This window comes from Xenopus tropicalis, chromosome 6, assembly GCF_000004195.4.
Source record: "Xenopus tropicalis strain Nigerian chromosome 6, UCB_Xtro_10.0, whole genome shotgun sequence".
Taxonomy (NCBI): Eukaryota; Metazoa; Chordata; class Amphibia; order Anura; family Pipidae; genus Xenopus; species Xenopus tropicalis.
Window position 1 is genome coordinate 32103126 of NC_030682.2, and position 21953 is coordinate 32125078.

Genomic DNA, 21953 nt, shown 5'->3' on the forward strand with positions numbered 1-21953 from the left:
CCCATACAGAGTATCCCCCCATACACAGGTGCCCCCCATACAGAGTAGCCCCCCCATACAGAGTAGCCCCCCCATACACAGGTGCCCCCCATACACAGGTGTGCCCCCCCCATACACAGGTGCCCCCCATACAGAGTAGCCCCCCCATACACAGGTGCCCCCCCATACAGAGTATCCCCCCCATACACAGGTGCCCCCCATACAGAGTAGCCCCCCCATACACAGGTGCCCCCCCATACAGAGTATCCCCCCCATACACAGGTGCCCCCCCATACACAGGTGCCCCCCCATACACAGGTGCCCCCCCATACAGAGTATCCCCCCCCCATACACAGGTGCCCCCCATACAGAGTATCCCCCCCATACAGAGTAGCCCCCCCATACACAGGTGCCCCCATACAGAGTAGCCCCCCCATACACAGGTGCCCCCATACAGAGTAGCCCCCCCATACACATGTGCCCCCCATACAGAGTAGCCCCCCCCATACAGTGCCTCCATACAGAGTAGCCCCCCCCATACACAGGTGCCCCCATACAGAGTAGCCCCCCCCATACAGTGCCTCCATACAGAGTAGCCCCCCCATACAGTGCCTCCATACAGAGTAGCCCCCCCATACACAGGTGCCCCCCATACAGAGTAGCCCCCCCCATACAGTGCCTCCATACAGAGTAGCCCCCCCATACACAGGTGCCCCCCATACAGAGTAGCCCCCCCCATACAGTGCCTCCATACAGAGTAGCCCCCCCATACACAGGTGCCCCCATACAGAGTAGCCCCCCCATACACAGGTGCCCCCATACAGAGTAGCCCCCCCATACACATGTGCCCCCCATACAGAGTAGCCCCCCCCCATACACAGGTGCCCCCATACAGAGTAGCCCCCCCATACACAGGTGCCCCCCATACAGAGTAGCCCCCCCCATACAGTGCCTCCATACATGCTGCTGGCTGCTGCTGCTGAAGCGTCTTCTTCAGCGTCTCCTCTATATGCGGCTCCTTGTTCTGTGGAGCCAGGCCTTTTATAAGGTTGCGTGCGTGTGACGTCAATACGCACGGGCGCAACCTTATAAAAGGCCTGGCTCCACAGAACAAGGAGCCGCATATAGAGGAGACGCTGAAGAAGAGGAGTAACGTGCAGCCAGCGCGTCCCGCTGTCGGGATAGTTCCATGAATGTCCCGCATTACGGAAATGCGGGACATTCATGGAACTATCCGGGACAGCGGGACGCGCTGCCAAAACCGGGACTGTCCCGCAGAAAGCGGGACAGTTGGGCGGTATGCTTACAGGTATGGGACCTGTTATCCAGAATGCTTGGGACCTGGGGCTTTCTGGATAAGGGATCTTTCCGTAATTTGGATCTCCATACTTTAAGTCTACTAAAAAATAATTTAAACATCATTTAAGCCCAATAGGATTATATCTTAGTTGGGATCAAGTACAAGGTACTGTTTTATTATTACAGAGAAAAGGGAATAATTTAACCATGAAATAAACCCAATAGGGCTGTTCTGCCCCAATAAGGGGTAATTATATCTTAGTTGGGATCAAGTACAGGTACTGTTTTATTATTACAGAGAAAAAGGAAATCATTTTTTAAAATTAGAATTATGTTCTTATAATGGAGTCTATGGGAGATGGCCTTTCCGTAATTCAGAACTTTCTGGATAACAGGTTTCCGGATAATGGATCCCATACCTGTACTTATGCAATTCATTAAGAATTCTACTGCTTCAATATACATTTAGCAAAGGGACTAAGTTTTACCTGCAACTTACTTGCTTTCAAGGTTAAAACCCCCATATGGTTGCCCTTTTATTGGCTCCACTGGGATCACCTGACTGTAGCTGGAAAGGGTGGGAGCTACAACATGGAGCTGGCCATTGCTCCTGTATGAACTATAGCAAAAAAGGGAAAGTTGTGCTCAACCACTAAATTTTAAACCATTAGGTTGGAGTGCAATGAGGTTGTGACCACAAAATACATATAGACAATAACAAGAGATCCTCTGCACTCACCCATTACCAATATATATAGGATATTAAGACATTCTGTGCATTAAGCTTCCAAGAAATGCCCTTCCCTTTAAGCAAAACAGGGATTGTTTGTCCATATATTGCAATATATTTCAAGCTGGCCAACTACGTCATCCCTACTGGCCAGTCCTACACTGACTTATGTGATTCATTAAGAATTCTACTGCTTTAGTTTAGCAGGATATACATTGAAGCAGAAGAATTCTGCATAAGTCAGTGTAGGACTGGCCAGTAGGGATGACTTTGACGCAGTTGGCCAGCTTGAAATATATTGCAATATATGGACAAACAATCCCTGTTTTGCTTAAAGGGGAGGGCATTTCTTGGTACCTTTAAGGGGTTGTTCACCTTCAAGGAAAAGGAAATCCCAGTTAACATGCAGTTTTATATGAAAGGCCTTACTTTAATATATACTCCAGCTTGCATCACATCCATTTTTAAGCAGCATCACCATCCATTCAAATAAAGTGCAGAGTTTTAAATTGAATTTTCCCATTGTGCTGCGCTATGAGACCAACACCAAGACCGGAGTATTAGCGAGAACTCATACGGCTCGCTCAGCCACTCTCCCCCCTCCCTTTAGAATAAGCTTTGATGATTAGGATTGCACTTAAAAAAATATATATGGAGAGGTCAGGCGGGGCGGGGGGGGGGGGGGGCTGCGCACATGCGCATTTGGAAAACCACTTTGTATATTCATCTATGATGGCGGGAAAAATGACCGCTGTGAGAAACTAGTCATTAGCTCAGTGTAAATGTGGTGATGCTGGCGAGCAGTTCTGGGCAGCGATAGTGATGCGGTTCAGGTGGGGGACAGATCCTCTTCACACAGGGGCTGTAAGTGACTTTAGAGTTTACATGTCCTTTTAAAGGACATGTAAACCCCACACACACAAATGTAGTCAGTGAACAGCCTCTTTGAAATCTTTCAGTACCTGCCACACTGGTTGTCCAGTTTCTCTGTGTGTGTATATGCTGTTTGCAGATTTAAATGTATCCAATTATGTATCAGAGGAAAAATGGCCACCAGGTGAAAGCTGCTATTTGCTTTAGGAAAATGTGATGGTGCTGGCATATATACAGTACAAATGATGCCATTTGGGTGGGGGAGACGTGCCCAACTGATATACATTGTAGGCAAATGTAGGCTTTACATGTCCTTTAACGTCCAAATCTTATTAAAACCACCAACAATGCTCCCAGTGTGTTAGAAAATCCATTTCCCATTAAAAAAAAAGTAAAAAGGCCATTGTAAAAGCTACTTTTTATACCTGTTAAATCAGTCCTTCTCCTATCTCTTTGATGATCAGTTTTCTGATGGGATAGGAGGGGCCTATTTTGAACCTGACAGACTGGGAACTTCCTATATGCTGACATCATCACATCCAGGCTTTGTCCTTACTTGTTTCCTATTGGACATCAATACTGCCCTCCCCCTAGTAACATAGTAAGTTGGGTTGAAAAAAGACATACGTCCATCACGTTCAACCATAATGCCTATATATAACCTGCCTAACTAGTTGATCCAGAGGAAGGCAAAAAACCCCATCTGAAGCCTCTCTAATTTGCCGCAGAGGGGAAAAAATTCCTTCCTGACTCCAAGATGGCAATCGGACCAGTCCCTGGATCAACTTGTACTAGGAGTTATCTCCCATAACCTTGTATTCCCTCACTTGTACTGAGAGCTATCTCCCATAACCCTGTATTCCCTCACTTGTACTGAGAGCTATCCCCCCTACCCCTGTATTCCCTCACTTGTACTGAGAGCTATCTCCTAAACCCCTGTATTCCCTCACTTGTACTGAGAGCTATCTCCCATACCCCTGTATTCCCTCACTTGTACTGAGAGCTATCCCCCCTACCCCTGTATTCCCTCACTTGTACTGAGAGCTATCTCCTAAACCCCTGTATTCCCTCACTTGTACTGAGAGCTATCTCCCATACCCCTGTATTCCCTCACTTGTACTGAGAGCTATCTCCCATAACTCTGTATTCCCTCACTTGTACTGAGAGCTATCTCCCATACCCCTGTATTCCCTCACTTGTACTGAGAGCTATCTCCCATACCCCTGTATTCCCTCACTTGTACTGAGAGCTATCTCCCATACCCCTGTATTCCCTCACTTGTACTGAGAGCTATCTCCCCTACCCCTGTATTCCCTCACTGGTACTGAGAGCTATCTCCCATAACCCTGTATTCCCTCACTTGTACTGAGAGCTATCTCCCCTACCCCTGTATTCCCTCACTTGTACTGAGAGCTATCTCCCATAACCCTGTATTCCCTCACTTGTACTGAGAGCTATCTCCCCTACCCCTGTATTCCCTCACTTGTACTGAGAGCTATCTCCCATAACCCTGTATTCCCTCACTTGTACTGAGAGCTATCTCCCATACCCCTGTATTCCCTCACTTGTACTGAGAGCTATCTCCCATACCCCTGTATTCCCTCACTTGTACTAAGAGCTATCACCCATACCCCTGTATTCCCTCACTTGTACTGAGAGCTATCTCCCATAACCCTGTATTCCCTCACTTGTACTAAGAGCTATCACCCATACCCCTGTATTCCCTCACTTGTACTGAGAGCTATCTCCCCTACCCCTGTATTCCCTCACTTGTACTGAGAGCTATCTCCCCTACCCCTGTATTCCCTCACTTGTACTGAGAGCTATCTCCCATAACCCTGTATTCCCTCACTTGTACTGAGAGCTATCTCCCCTACCCCTGTATTCCCTCACTTGTACTGAGAGCTATCTCCCATAACCCTGTATTCCCTCACTTGTACTGAGAGCTATCTCCCATACCCCTGTATTCCCTCACTTGTACTGAGAGCTATCTCCCCTACCTCTGTATTCCCTCACTTGTACTGAGAGCTATCTCCCATAACCCTGTATTCCCTCACTTGTACTGAGAGCTATCTCCCATACCCCTGTATTCCCTCACTTGTACTAGGAGTTATCTGCCATAACCCTGTATTCCCTCACTTGTACTGAGAGCTATCCCCCATACCCCTGTATTCCCTCACTTGTACTGAGAGCTATCTCCCCTACCCCTGTATTCCCTCACTTGTACTAGGAGTTATCTCCCATAACCCTGTATGCCCTCACTTGTACTGAGTGCTATCTCCCCTACCCCTGTATTCCCTCACTTGTACTAGAAGTTATCTCCCATAACCCTGTATTCCCTCACTTGTACTGAGAGCTATCTCCCATACCCCTGTATTCCCTCACTTGTACTAGGAGTTATCTCCCATAACCCTGTATTCCCTCACTTGTACTGAGAGCTATCTCCCCTACCCCTGTATTCCCTCACTTGTACTGAGAGCTATCTCCCCTACCCCTGTATTCCCTCACTTGTACGAGGAGTTATCTCCCATACCCCTGTATTCCCTCACTTGTACTGAGAGCTATCTCCCATAACCCTGTATTCCCTCACTTGTACTGAGAGCTATCTCCCATAACCCTGTATTCCCTCACTTGTACTGAGAGCTATCTCCCATACCCCTGTATTGTACTGAGAGCTATCTCCCATAACCCTGTATTCCCTCACTTGTACTGAGAGCTATCTCCCATACCCCTGTATTCCCTCACTTGTACTGAGAGCTATCCCCCCTACCCCTGTATTCCCTCACTTGTACTGAGAGCTATCTCCCATACCCCTGTATTCCCTCACTTGTACTGAGAGCTATCTCCCCTACCCCTGTATTCCCTCACTTGTACTGAGAGCTATCTCCCATACCCCTGTATTCCCTCACTTGTACTAAGAGCTATCTCCCATACCCCTGTATTCCCTCAATTGTACTGACAGCTATCTCCCATACCCCTGTATTCCCTCACTTGTACTGAGAGCTATCCCCCCAACCCCTGTATTGCCTCACTTGTACTGAGAGCTATCTCCCATACCCCTGTATTCCCTCACTTGTACTGAGAGCTATCTCCCATAACCCTGTATTCCCTCACTTGTACTGAGAGCTATCTCTGCTACCCCTGTATTCCCTCACTTGTACTGAGAGCTATCTCCCATACCCCTGTATTCCCTCACTTGTACTGAGAGCTATCTCCCATACCCCTGTATTCCCTCACTTGTACTGAGAGCTATCTCCCCTACCCCTGTATTCGCTCACTTGTACTGAGAGCTATCTCCCATACCCCTGTATTCCCTCACTTGTACTGAGAGCTATCTCCCATAACCCTGTATTCCCTCACTTGTACTAAGAGCTATCTCCCATACCCCTGTATTCCCTCAATTGTACTGACAGCTATCTCCCATAACCCTGTATTCCCACGCTTTCTAAGAATCCATCCAGCCCCTTCTTAAAGCTATATAATGTATCAGCCAGCACGACTGATTCGGGGAGGGAATTCCACAACTTTATAGCTCTCACAGTAAAAAATCCTTTCCGAATATTTAGTAATTCATTGCTTCCTTGTGCACTTTAACCAGTTATCCAAATTACAGAAAGAACTCTCATCTGGAAAACACTAGGCTTGAGCGCTCTGAATTAGAATGCTTTCCATTCTCATCCATGATTTCCTATGGCAAGTGAGTGGGAAAAATCATTGAAATGATGAATTTATCCCAATCCATCTCCCACAATCATTCTTTACTACAATAAAATCATTGATTTCGAGATTTATATGGGCCGGGAAAAACCCCAGACTTAAACATGCACAACTTACCTTACCCAAAGAAAAAGGGGGCCGAAGTCTTCCCGATATTTATCTTTACTATATATCCACACACTTAGTCCGAATTCTTGCGTGGACACTAGAAAAAACGAAAAAAGAATGGTGTATACTGGAACAACAGTTCTTATCATTTCCCTTAGAAAATGCACTATGGTCAGAGGAAGGGCCTACTCTAAGGACAGTAAAACAACATCCCTTGATATATGCGACTTTAAGGGCATGGCATAAAAATAAGGAAACCTATAAGCTTACTAGCACTCCCTATGTCCTACAACCCCTCACATTAAATCCCAATTTTACCCCAGGATTGGAAAAAGGATCTTTTGATAGATGGGCATCATGGGAGAATCAACCGACCAGATTTAAAGACTTTCTTAAAGATAATAGAATAATCACATTAGCGGAAATTCAAAAAAAATGGGGACCCCATCCGAGGGACATATGGAATTATAACCAAATTTATCATTTCCTACAAGCTAATAAGCCTCAGAGATGGAACAGACCTTTGACTCCATGGGAGCAAATCATGATAGGTTCAAAGACGATTAATAAACCACTCTCTAAAGCATACAGGTACTTATTGAATGCCATGCCCTTACCACCCAGGGCATTTTGTAAAGCATGGGACAAGGAACTTGCCACCGAAATATCAGAGGAAACCTGGGACAGAATCCTCAGCACCATGCACAAAACATCCAGAGCATCGAGAACAAACGAGGCGATCTTTAAGCTAGTAACGAGGTGGCATTACACACCGGCAAAATTAAGTAGAATGTACCCCAACAGTTCTGATTTATGCTGGAGATGCAACAGCCACAGAGGCACTCACACACATATCTGGCTGACTTGCCCCAAAATACAACAATACTGGTTGGATATTCTGGGCGCAATAAATCACATTACGAAATTCAATCTTGACATTGGAGACCCTGCACTAATTCTACTTAATGTCCGCCTACGTAGTAATGCCACCATTTCAGACCCTCTCACGTTACATTTATTACAATCTGCGAAATCGATCATTCCAAGAAAATGGAAATCTACAGACCCCCCACTATTCACAGAATGGCTAGCCAACACAGAGGATATTAGGCAAATGGAGGAAATAACCTTCATGATACACAATAAAAGTCACCATTATAGGAAAATATGGACCCCCTGGATAGACTATCTAAGATCACTATAAAACATTATCAAAAAACAGCCACCCACATAGGGCACTCTAGAAGTAAGATTTACAAGGTATAGACAATCGAATACTTAATGGAAAATGTAGATATGACTTGATGACAGCTTGCCTGAAAATGAAACTGTATAATAATGTATAGACTAACATTTGCAATGTTCCCCTCCCTACCCCTCCCTTTTTTCCTTCTGTACCCCCTCCCCATATTTACAAAATGATAAATAAAGAATTTTCAAAAAGAAATGATGAATTTATCAAAGTTAGCAAAATTGACTTTACCTAATAAAGCTATGTGACCTTTTATCCAGAATGCTGAGGACCTGGGTTTTTTTCAGATAAGGGATCCTTCTTTAATTTATATCTCCATACCATAATCTACTAAAAACATTTAAACATTAAATAAACCCAAAATCGTTATTTCTATCGTATTGTGTTAATTAGTGAATAGATATAATACGCATGATTCACAAACACATATGAAGTGGTAAATGCGTAAAATATCGCATTAATTTGTGCGAATATTAACACCTACTTGGGGCAGGTGGTACTTAAACAACATTGCGGTTTGTGAGCGTTTGGCAACACAACATGGAGTTTGCAGTGGGATTTTTTCAAGTCTGTATTGGCCCTAGAATGAAACCTCCAGTTTTCAGGGAAATGGTAATTTTCAGAACAGTAGTTTACCGAAAGTAATGGTTACGTGCGGAATAGCGTGAAATATCCCTTGTAACGCTGTCATCGCCAGATAAATAACGACAAGAACATCGCTTCTTAATTCAGACAAGTGTCCTTTTAGTGAATCGAGCATTAAGTCATGCATGCTATAAATAGCGCTCGTTTTATCGCCCTTTAGTGAATCGGCCCCATAGACTTCTACAAACTACAAATGTTGTGTGCGAGTCTGTGAGCATGTAAATGTGCGAAACTCCCTAATCCCCCAAATATGTAAGTACGTGTGCAAGTGTAAATGAAAGTGTGTGCGAGTGTCACTCGCTTGTCAGGCACGGGCTGGAGAGGCCGAAGAGGCAGGGGGGCTGCAAGAACTGAAAGACTGACATCATCTGCAGGATCCAGAGGGGGTGTAGAAAATAAGACCCCCCACCTATGGCCTGAACTTGTAAAACTATCCCCTTTGCACCCCCAGTGCCACCAGCACTGCCCCACCCTCTATGCAAATTTTACCTTCTGCATCCCACATTCCCACAGCACTGCCCAAACCCTCCGTGCCTCAAATATGTTAAATGTATCCCCTTATATTATTATACCATTATGCTCCATCTGGACCTTAAGTTCAACCAGAGCTGCCTACACCCAGTGTCCAGTTTTGTCCTCTTCACCCTAAAGTACTCCCAGCATTGCCCCTCCCCCCACAGGCCAAACATGCAACCATAATTGCCCCTCCCCCCAAAAAAACGTGTATAGTTTTCCCCTGGGCATCCTCAATTTTCCCCAACACTGCCAGCCCGTATCCCCCCAGCACAGCCCAAACGAGTCTCCTCCGCCCCAACTTTCCCCTATGCATGCGATGTTCCTCAGCATAGCCCCCCGCCGTGAAATTATACAAGTTCCCACAACACCATTGCAACCTCCCCCTCCCCAAGACAAGAAAAATGAACCCCAAAGTTCTTCCAGAACTTCCCTTCTGTACCCCCCTTGTAGCCAGTGGAGAAAGTGAAAAAAAGAGTTTTTGTACCGTTAAATGTTTAATGTAGCCACCCTCACTGGAGCACTCTACCGTAGTCACACTGAAGCAAAGGCTGATAAGGCTGAAATGATAACTTAATGCACAGAATGTCTTAATGTCCTATATATATATTGATGATGGGTGAGTGCAGAGGATTTCTTGTTTCTGTGTATACATATTTTGTGGTCACAACCTCATTGCACCCCCACCTAATGGATTAAAATGAATGGTTGAGCACAACTTTCCCTTTTTTGATAAATCAGAGATATCTATGTTTGACCACTAGGGGGTGGTTTTCTACCCAGGTCTATGGTGACTATATTAAGAGCATTAGAGCTCATGCGTGAATGCCAAGATTATTTTTTATTTTGGTATTTATATAGAGCTGACAGATTTACACAACTCTTTACAGAGATTAAATATCAGTCCCTGTCCCTGTGACTATTACAGTTTAAGGTCCCTATTACATTCACACAGAGTAGGGTCAGTTTTATCAGGAGACAATCTGCCTGTTTGTTCTTTAAGGAAACCGGATCACACAGACACAGGGAAAACACACAAACTTTATACAGATAGTGGCCAAATCAAACTCAGAACCCAGAACTAGAAGGCAGCCATGCTTCCCATTAAGCCTCCGAGCTGAGAACAAGGCAGTATTTGGTGTAGGCATATATTAAACAGTTTGTCATTTCTTTTAACAGAATATTGATGTATGCCTGTAACAGCTGACCAGGATTTACTAAGAGACCCCACTGGTATAATTATTGGGCACACCTGCTCTGTTCCTATATTGTATGCCCCCTCTGTGTATTACATTGTCCCTTGCTGTAACATATGTTAAACAAAGGGGCTTCACAACACAATGTGGCTGTGCCCCACACCCACCCTCCCAAATAAATGACAAGTAACAAGGAGATTCTACTAAATCCTGTTATACCATGTCATGGGCCTCTTCCCAACACTAATTTCACATTAATCCTATGTACTGTATGATACTTTCCTATATTGGTGAAAACAAATGTCTACGGACTCCCAGAACTAGGAATCATAAAAGGTGACAACAGGAAAAACAGCAATTCTTTGTCAATATTCCTACTGAACTATTCTACATTTAAAAAAAATCAGATTTCAGCCAAATACAGTTATGAGATGTGTGATCCAGAAACCTGTCATACAGAAATTAAGGGAAGGTCATCTATCATAAACTGCATTTCTATCAAATAATTCAAAATATTAAAATATATTTCCTTTTGATTGGTAATAATAAAACAGTACAGGTATGGGATCCGTTATCTGGAAACCCAATATCCAGAAAGCTCTGAATTACGGAAAGCCTGCCTCCCATAGACCCCATTTTAATCAAATAATTCAGATTTTTAAAATTGATTCCCGTTTTCTCTGTAAAAATAAAACAGTGCTTTGTATTTGATCCCAACTAAGATATAATTAATCCTTACTGAATCTAAACTAATCCTATTGGGTTTAATTAATGTTTTATTGATTTCATCAATTAAAAGTAGACTTAAGGTATCAAGATCCAAATTACTGAAAGACCCCTTATCCGGAAACCCTTGGTCCCGAGCATTCTGGATAACAGGTCCTATACCTGTACCTTGTACTTGATCCCAACTAAGATATAATTAATCCTTATTGGTGGCAAAACAATCATATTGGGTTTATTTACTGTTGTTTAAATGAATTTTTAGTAAACTTATAGTATGGTTATTCAAATTACAGAAAGAATTCTCATCCGGAAAACACTAGACTCTGGATAACAGGTCCAATTCCTGTATTCATATTAAAATAGTTTTGGGTCATAAATTCGCTTATAAAGAAGTTTGTGGAAAATATCAGTACAATTTGCTTTCCATTCTAATCCATGATTTCCTATGGCAAGTGAGTGGGAAAAATCATCTCCTTGTAGATTGTAAGCTCTTTTGGGCAGGGCCCTCTTCACCTCTTGTATCGGTTATTGATTGCTTTATATGTTACTCTGTATGTCCAATGTATGAAACCCACTTATTGTACAGCGCTGCGGAATATGTTGGCGCTTTATAAATAAATGTTAATAATAATAATAATAATAATAATTGAAATGATGATGTGACAACAAATTGAATTTATCAAAGTTAGCAAAATTAACTTTACCTAATAAAGTTATGTGACCTTTTATCCAGAATGCTGAGGACCTTGGGTTTTCCAGATAAGGGATCTTTCTGTAATTTAGATCTCCATACCATAATCTACTAAAAACATTTAAACATTAAATAAACCCAATAGGTTTGTTTTGCCTCCAATCAAGATTAATTATATGTTAGTTGGGATCAAGTACAAGGTACTGTTTTATTATTACTGACAAAAAGAAAATACATTGAAAATATTTTAATTACTGCATCTTTTTTATATGGAGTCTATAGGAGTTGGCCTTCCCATGATTTAGAACTTTCTGGATAAGAGGTTTCTGAATAACAGATCCCATACATGAGCCGTACTATTATTAACTATTGTATTATTTAATTGGCATTCCAGTTGTGACTTCCTTTTACTGAAACAACAAATTTCTATGAAAAATAAGTCCGTTATATTCGTAGTTTATAATTTGAGCCCTTTTTAATGCAATATGTGGGCAGCAATGATAAAATAAATGCATAATTTGCCATTTTTCTTTTTACATGCATAACTTTATATCCAGCAAACTCCATATTTTATTTAGGGCAATGAAACTGGCTAAGAGTGTGTTGCAGCCCAATAATTGCCCTGCAATGAAAACAGATTGTACTGTTAGCCAGAGCCAGGGAGGCTGAGTTTAGCCAACCCTGAGCTACTGTGGTCTGGTCTATCTGGTTAAATCCAGGACCTGCCTGGAGTGAGACATTGCTGGCCGTGCATGCATATGAATGGTGAGCAGAGATCTAGCAGGTGTTCCTTCCCCTTATGTCTCTTTGTATACACATTCAAATCACCTAAGGCAAGAGGCAGGACAGGGTCTGTTAGCTCATTACTGATTTGCCTAGCAAATAAACCAGCAGCTGCTCTCCTCACCAGTGACTTGACACTTGCAGCTAAGTGACAACTGTATGGGACAGGATGCTTCCATGGAGCTCCTCAGTGGTACATCCTACCTTTTAAACATCACCCTATATGCGCTGCTTCTAGGTAAGGCTCCTTACTTTCCACTTATTGTTGTAGCAATAAAATGAAAAAATATTGTTTGACAGCAGTAATGAAAAAGAAACGAAGTTGAGATTTTTTTTTATTATGTTACATTATTTTTAATGTTTACTTTTCATATTATTGTAACCTTAACTAACTTGATAAATATATTGTATATGCTATACATATGCAAGGTGGGTTTTTTGCCTGTATTTTACCAGTACATGACATGTCTTCATTGCCTCTTGGGTTAAATCTGCTTTAGATACTATATGTAATCTGGTCCACAAACAAGTCTTGGATACTTACTATATAGATTTATAGACATTTTATTCAACACTTTCTTATTAAATTACAATAAATTGCATGCTTGGGACTTTGAACTGTGAGCTATGGCTTCAGGGGAAGCTAAGAGCAAGGGTTCTTACTATTGCTGTATTGATGTAAAGTGATATTTACATCATCTTACCTTACTATACCCTCTGTACTAAATGTGCAGCCCTGTTCCATATAACAGATAAAAGCATAGTGGTGTGGCTGCAAATGCTTGTGGCCAAATGGTTAGATGCTTGCATCTCCCTAAACCAGTGGTTGTCTGACTTTTTGGTTGAAGCCCACCTTGGATAATATTAGTCATTTAGCCATAGTTCAAAGCAGTTGCTTAACTAGCAATCCACACATCCTAATACCACAGGGGGGCCCTGGTAAGAACCCTAGTACTCTAGTACTCTCCCCTTCAGCAAGCGCCCTCCTTCAGGGAAAGCTAATAGCTGGAGTTCTACTATGAAGTGATATTGACATCATTTTGCCTTATTATACCCTCTGTACTACATTTGCAGCTCAGTCCCACATAACAGATAAAAGCATAGTGGTGTGACTGCAAATGCCTGTTGCCAAATGGGTAGATACTTGCATCTCCCTAAACCAGTGGTTGTCTGACTTTTTGGTTGAAGCCCTAACCTCATAATAAGGTTACATATACAGGATAGTATTAACATATTAGTCATTCAGCCATAGTTCAAAGCAGTTGCTTAACTAGCAATCCGCACATCCTAATACCACAGGGGGACCCTGGTAAGAACCCTGGTACCCTAGTACTCTCCCCTTCAGCAAGCTCCTTCCTTCCTGAACCCCACTGTTCGATCCCTGATCGATCGCAGATGATGAAGAGGGATCAGTTTGCGGAACTGTATGCATAACATGGACAGGGGCTGAACTTTTTTTTTTTTGAGGGGGGGTCCAGGATATTAAAGTTATTAAGATATTAAAGTTATGCATTAAATGTGTTCACTGTTTCCCCCAAATATCGGCCTATTTAACCTCCAAAGTTGGCTTTCAAGGGTACCTAGAAAATGGACTTCAGGCCAAGCCCCCTGTCACTGCTTCTGACCCACCCATTGGGGCCAACCAATATTTTGGGAACCACTGTCCTATAGAATTAGTTTCAGCAATACTAAAACATAAATGCCCTAAAACTTGTAGTCATTTATATTCTTAGTTTGGTCTATTGGAACGAACATGGGTTAAACTTAATTCTGAGTGATCAGGTTTTCTGCAGCTGACATGACCTATCCAAGCAGTAAACACGGATCCTTTATTATAATCAACAAAGACAAGGCCATTGAAACCAGGATATCACGGAGTACTGGTCTCATGAATTATATACGAGCCATTCTAACAACACATTCACAAACACAAAGTTTGACAAGCTGTTCTCTTGTGCTCCAATATAACTGTTAAAAGGCCCCTATGAATTTTTTAAAGTGTAATTCTTATGTTTAAATATTTATAGACTCTCGTATTGCATCCCAATATTATGTTTAATTACATTCTGCGGAAAAAAAAGAGCAACCTCTTTGGTGGGGTCCTGAAAAAGTAAAATCTGTGGATATCACTGTGATGTTGGTGAAAAAAGTGTCCTAACAAAATGTGTGTACCAAACAACAATGGTTCTATAAAGCTGCCAGGGACAGTTTGCCTCAGGGTGTTTTGCCTAAAAACGACACTATTCTAAAGGGTAAATTGCTATTTTGATGGAAGAGCTTAAAAAAATATCAAAGACAAGAAACAAAACAACACTCATGTTCTCAAGGAGCTCTGGGATCCTGTTTAACTAAATATCCAGAAAGCTTCAAAATACAGAAGTACATTTTAATCAATTTCCTTTTTCTCTGTAATAATTAACCTGTACATTGTACTTAATACCAAGATAGAGTAAATTAATCTTTTTTTTTTAAAGTAAATGTATATAAGGAGCATTATAGTATTAAAGTAAGTCCCAAGTATATAGGAAACCCCAGCACTGTGTATCAATATTGCTTCTTTGATTAATTTCCACAACACTGTCTGTTCCGACTCGCAGTCTATGTGCAATTTATATACTACGACAGGGGCTGCATTATTGGTAATTGCATTGTGGCTTTTGGTATTGATATTACACTTTTATCCTTGCTGCCAATGGCAAATATTTGTGTGTAGATACACAAGAAAGCAATAATGAGAGAGAGAGAGAAACTATTCCCTGCTTTATTTCATTCAAAGAACATAAACATTTCTATTTAACTGTAAACCAAGGGCTGCTGTTGCCTGTCAACACTGCTTGTGTTTTGGGATTGCATTTATACGCACATTTCGGCCTTCATTCTGCATGAGGGTTCTGCATTCCAAGAAGAGGTCACTTAAGTCAAAGTGCAAGTTCCAGAGATTTAAATACAGGGCCACTTTAGAGGGACCCCTAGAGATGCAAGAAGACTCGGCCACCATAGAAGCAGGGATAAATTACAACAGCTAGAGGCCGTCAAGTTAGATATCACTGAGGTATAATACTGAGGATATCTAACAAATGTTATACAATAAATGATGTGCTATGTATTTTTATTAATATAGAGCACCTGTTTTCTACAGTCTACTTGCCTGAAGCTTCTAACAAACTAATGAGCATTTATGACAGTTTGCCGTGCATCCATAGAAGAATGTACTCTGCAATCCAGCTTCCTACTTAGGAGTGAGTTAGGCCTTGAAAATGTAAGACATAGTAAAATACATATATATATATATATGTGTGTGTTTGAATGTAATAATAGTATAAAAATGGAAATGATTTAGCTAGTGCCTTGAGGCAAAGCTAGAAGTTTTATTAACTTACACTGGGCAAATTGTTCATTAACTTATACTGGGCAAATTAGCACTAGTAAACTATAGTTAGTTGGTATAGGAATTGGTATATACTGTATGCCATACAGTGTATGGTTTATATGGGTCACCCAGGGTGCCAATGCAAGAGCACTAAGTGGCGATTTTGCAGCTAGCCCTGGGGCGGGAGGACAGGATACCTACATGCCTTCCCCTGCCTGCCCCTTTTGAATCTAGCATGGTCTAACACAGGCCACACTAGATTTAGAGAGCAGTTCACAGGCCTCTGCACTCCAAAACAGAGTGCAGAAGCCTGCGGCTATTTCCAATATAACCCACACAGTGGCCAACATACAAAAAAAATGGCAGAATTTTTTTTTTTTTGCATCCACTGGAGCATTGTAAACTATCCCTTATATATGTGAATGATAGGTTTATCTACTTGTGTGATATATGTCTGCTGGGGTTTAAATTGATGGATTTTGTCTCTTTTCAACCCAAATTAACTATATAACGCTTAGTAAGCTGTTTGCTTTGCACATTCTACCTTCAAGCAACTGCTCAAAGCTTCTGACTGGTGACTATGGGCTACTAATGTTTCCAGTAAAATCATCCCTAGCACATATTCCCACTTTTTCCATTTTGGCATTTATGACAGAGATGCTGCTGTCTACTTAATGCCTAAAGCAACAACTTTTTTTTTTTATAACATGCCCCTCGTTCAATTGTGCAAAGTAGCTCTTCATATTTTAACTTTTAACTTTAACTTACACAGTTTCCTGATAATTGAACAGTTTTTGGAAAAAACTGGGCATATTGCACTGAAATAGTTTATGTACCTATACTCATTCTGTCCTCTCACCTCTTGCTCATAATGCCCTTTGCCAACTAATATCAAGTGTCACAGTATGAAGAAGCTCTGCTTCTGCATTCCTGGGTTAAACAGTATCAATGGATCTCTGTTCCACTAACAAGATAATTAGTTCCCTTTCCTGATATTCTACAGCTTTCTAAATTATGAGAAATGATGACTATAGATCAGGGAGCCGGGAGAAGATTTCAGGGCTCATTAACAATAGGGAAAGTGCAAAAGATACTGTAGGTGCATATTGTCATGATTTTACCCAATTGCTTGCCTTTGCTTTCTTGTTGTCACTACTGTCAGGTACAAATAATTTTGCTTCCAGTATGTGGCGCAACAGTTTCCTCTGACAGTATATAGAATTCTAGAGTAGGCAAATGATAAGAGGTGGCATGTAAGCATACCCATGGTAGTCCCTTAAGTATGCATTATTCATATTTGGATATTTGGATATTTGCAAGAAGCAACTGGAGTCCTGTACATAACATTTTGCTCATGGGCTCATGGCAGGCATTAAGTGCAGGGATCACCAGCGGCACACACTGTTCCCTGCACCAAATGTGCCAACAAACTGACATGAGATCTGAAGTGAAGGGGGCTATATGGCTCCATGACAAGCTAGCACTTGGGCCTATCAGATAGTAAATGACTCAAAAAACTCTGGACTCTCTTGGATGGAAAAATAGCTTTGCCACTGAAATTTCCTCATTAAAGTACATTTCTCCCATGCATCATGTACCTTCCAGTTCTAGAGAATGACCTTTTGTACCAACAGTTCTGCCTCTACATAATATCTCACATACCTGTGCAATATAATATTCATTATCTTTTCATCATCAAGCACATCTACTTCTCTATTTTCAAATGGACTAATACCTCTTTTAGCAGTTATTGTATTAAACACATACATAGTTTTACTTCCCTGTGCCAGGCCAGTAAATATATATAGAGGCCATATGCCATATAGAGGGTAGAGAAGAAATTTTTTCAGAGCCCAACCCCCAAAGGCACCCCATATGAAAAGCACTAATAGCCTATTCATTTATAGTACGATAGTGTCTAAATATTTTGTACAAATAGTTGTTCACCTTGAAATTAACTTTTGATATGATGTAGACATTGCTATTCTGAGACATATAGCAAGTTTTCTTTTTTGTAGTGTTTTTAGTTATTTAGCTTTTTGTCTAGCAGCTCTTCGGTTTGGAATTTCTGCTGCTATCTAGTTGCTAGGGTCTTTTTTACCTTAGCAACCAGGCAGTGGTGTGAATGAGAGACTAAATAGAAAGATAAGGAATAAAAAGTTGTAGCCTAAAAGAGCAAAAGTTTTTTGTCTAGTGGGGTCAGTGATCCCCTTGCATCAAGGGTCTCTGCTGTGTACCTTGTACTGTATAAAAAAATTGTGCCCGAGTTGAAGCCATGTCCTTACCCCTTGCCATAGGGATCTGCAGTGGCCTCTGCCTACTAGTACTCCATAAATTGTGTGTCTGATGCACAAGTTAGGGGCCACCTACGTGCCTTCCCCCAGCCACTCTTGAATACACTGCTGGTGAGCACAGAGACCTGCAGCATTTCTTCTGCATATAGGAAAGGGAGCTAAGTAGCAAAAACATGATGGATTGGAAAGGTTTGGAATGTTGCCCACTATCTCTGATAAATGTTATATCGAATAGGATTGGACTTGGGTGTGCAATGCCCACTGGGGCTGCTACCACAGGGGCCCCCACACCTCTTCTGGGGCCCCCACTACCTGCCAGCTTAACCACTACCAGCCCTTACCCCCCTGCAATTGCAACTTATACTTAAAGGAACAGTAACTCCAAAAAATGAAATAGCTTTAAAGTAATAAAAATATAATGTACTGTTGCCCTGCACTGGTAAAACTGGTGTGTTTGCTACAGTAACACTACTATAATTTATATAAATAAGCTGCTGTGTAGCCACGGGGGCAGCCATTCAAGCTGGAAAAAAGGAGAAAAGGCACAGGTTACATAGCAGGTAACGGATAAGTTCTGTAGAATACAATAGTGTTTTATCTGTTATCTGTTGTGTGCCTGTGCCTTTTCTCCTTTGAATGGCTGCCCCCATGGCTACACAGCAGCTTATTTATATAAATTATAGTAGACTTTCTGAAGTAAACACACAACTTTTACCAGCGCAGTTACTTTTATACACTTTCATTTTTTGGTGTTACTGTTCCTTTAATTTTGCCACAATCAGGGGAGGGCAGTGGGGGAGAAATGGGAGAGGGCAAGTGGGAAACAGGTCTGGGTCGCGGGGCCCACAAGGGCTGAGGCCACTGGGTTTTTTCTTAGTGTCCGCTAGCCCTGTCTGACTCTGATAGTGAAACATTACTGTTTGCTAAACAAAATCCAGTGAGGTGTAAAAAATGCATAATATATCTGTGACTTTTGTCACTGTTTAAAAAAAAACAAAAAACAAAAACTAACATTCATATGAAATAAAAAGCACAGCAAAGTGCAAAAGTGCAGTATCCCATAAGAACCAATAAGATGCTTGTAGCAGCAACAGTCTTTGCACCTTTTATTTCATAACCATGTAAGGTGCATTTAGTAAAGATGCCCATTATGCAAAGTGCTGTTTTTGGATGCAAATTTATGTTTTTTAACCTATGTTTTTTCCCAGAATTCCAGCATAATTATGGTTGTGTGCTAAATTGCATGCGGTTTAGTGCTTTCTTGTTGTGCTCATGTCTGTATGATTTGAGGATGTGTCACTGTGTTGCCTTAGGGAATCTAGGTCAGTGTTAAAAGTAAATCGAGATGAAATAGTAAATTTGCCACTCTCTCCTATTCTCACCTTAACTGGCCTTCAGTCTTTTCTGATCTCCCTGCCACTGGGAGGGGGGGGGGGGGGGAACCACTCACCACTGAGTTTAGGAACCACTGAGGTAGAGATTGCTATGTTAACTCTCATTGAGTAGAGCATGGTGCCGAAAGCCTGGTGTAGAACGTCCCCATTGCAAAATAGGCCCCTGAGTAAGTTCATGCCTCAGAGGAAGTTAGGGACACCCCATGAATGAGGGCCAGCTAGTTGTAGGCTTCATCCTATGTGGAATATTTAGCAGAGTGGCTGAAGCTCCACCGAAGAATGTCGAGGGTAACTACCCCTAATATGTTTTCTACCAGTGTAGGAACTCATGTGTGGAGAATACCTTGGAGTTCACCTTGTGAACATTAGCTAGAAGACAACACAATAGAGAGAATATACAATTATATAACACACTAAATGAGGTGCTCCACCATAAACCTTCAGGTAGGCAAGCAGATAAACCATTGTAAGGCAAGGCAAGCACTCAATGACCTGCTTGGAAATAAATATTTAATATAGCCTGATGCTATATATTGTGCTTCGGTAATAAATTTACAAGCATGACACACAATGTTTTTTGCTTACACATGTGCCTGTGTGGGAGCACCTGAGGACAGGCTGGTAAGGCACCTCCATGAGACCGCAAACTCTCTATTGTTCTCATTCAGTCAACAATCATTTTAATGCGACAAAATACTTATTTACATAGTAATATCATATCAGGAAGAGGCAGCAATTTAACAGGAGACATAGGCTAAGGGAATAATCAGACCACATGTTAGCTTTTACTGTATGCATTGAACTTTGCTACCAAACTTCTAGTAAACTGAGTGAGAAGGATTGGGTCAGTGTTTAAACCATTGGAGGCTCACTGGACAACTGCAATAGGAAAAACTGCAATTTCTAGTGACTGTATATAAAATTACCTAGTTATACATTTCACATACAATACATTTTATATATAGCCTGGCTATACATGCATCTGCTGAGTAGGTGATTTAGCCAGAGTGTGATATTAAAATCACCTACAGGTTTTGCAAGAAAAACCTTGAGCACTCACATTTGTAAGGGAATGAAGCAATATATATGGAATTGTTGGCTTTACTTGGAGGATCTGGCAGAGTGGATCAATTTGGGAAGCTGCAATCAAGTTATTACACCACAATATAGCGCTGAATGAACTTCCTTTTGCTTATAAATATATATTGTTTATTTACAATAATTTATCTTCCCAAGTGCCCTTTTGCTGGGGCTGGTACAGTGAATAAGTGGTTACAACAGATAGCATTAATTTCTTGTAATATCCAATGTCTTCTTTTGTACTTCTACTTAATTTATAAAACATGCCATTGACTTATTTTAACCATCATGTTTGCATGGTGTCTCATGGAACAGGAACTTGCTCTGCCCTGAAAATCAGAATCCCATCACCTACCATCCATGGCATCGAAGGGAGACCACTTGTCCTTCCTGTTCACTATGATTCTTACGTTTCTGCATCTGAAATCCAAATCATATGGCTTTTTGAAAGGCACCAAACCCCAGCAATGTTTCTGCTATCATCTATTAACCACTCAGTGGTTTCTGACTTGGAATTTCAACACAAGTTCACCTTACAACCTCCAAACGCATCACTGTTGATTTATTCCTTGCATTTAAGAGATGAGGGAAACTACACTGTGAAAGTCAACATCAAAGGCAATACTACAATTTCTTACACTCAGAAGATTGATGTTATTGTGCATGGTAAGTCTATACACACAACAATCATCTTTCTCCTTCTCCCAAAAGTGCTGGGAATGCTGAAACAGTTGTTTGACAGCAGATGTAGGTCTAGGCTATCACTAAAGGCAGTTTCCAGTAGACTCTGTAAAGTTGGGACCTAGAGCAAAATACCCTCTTTGCCCTGGTATTCTATGGCACACATTCCGTCAATGTAAAAATGCTAGTGGAGAAAACACCAATTTGGCCCCCTTCCATTCAGTATCTGTGCATATTTATAATATTGAGATCCACCTGTCAGCATGCATATGGAGTAGATCTCAGGTAGAAATTGCTTAAGAGTGCATTTTCTAGGTGGCGAAACTGCCATTTTCTCCGACAGTGTAGGAAAAGGGCAATATATGACATAAGCCTTAGGGTAGCTGCCAAATGTGGTACAGGCACTCCTGTCTGTGGAATAGCCGGCTAGTAAAGGGGATACAATGGGACACTCTTAGATGGTAGGTATAAATCTGAAATTAGAAATGGGTGCAAAGGTTTGACAGCAGTTGAATATTTATTGCACTGTGGGTAAAACCTATGACTTTTTGTTCCTTTTTTTTTGCCTCTTTTCACTCAGATACCATTTTAGCAAACGAGATAAAAAAAAGAGCTGAAGAGC

At 41.5% G+C, this 21953-nt stretch overlaps 1 protein-coding gene across 2 annotated transcripts in view; it reads left to right on the forward strand.

The window, feature by feature from the left end:
* The window catches only part of hepacam2 (HEPACAM family member 2), a 44783-nt gene that overhangs the window by 5889 nt on the left and 16941 nt on the right, over positions 1 to 21953 (forward strand). Inside the window, exons 1-2 of one of the 2 annotated variants that reach the window (XM_002934597.5) lie at positions 12560 to 12750; positions 20966 to 21316. In XM_002934597.5, coding sequence (XP_002934643.3) covers positions 12672 to 12750; positions 20966 to 21316 — 430 coding nt within the window. In that variant the 5' untranslated portion in view covers positions 12560 to 12671. Of the gene's footprint in view, positions 1 to 12559; positions 12751 to 20965; positions 21317 to 21953 lie in introns of those variants that run through there. The other variant, XM_012965610.3, reaches the window with a different exon arrangement.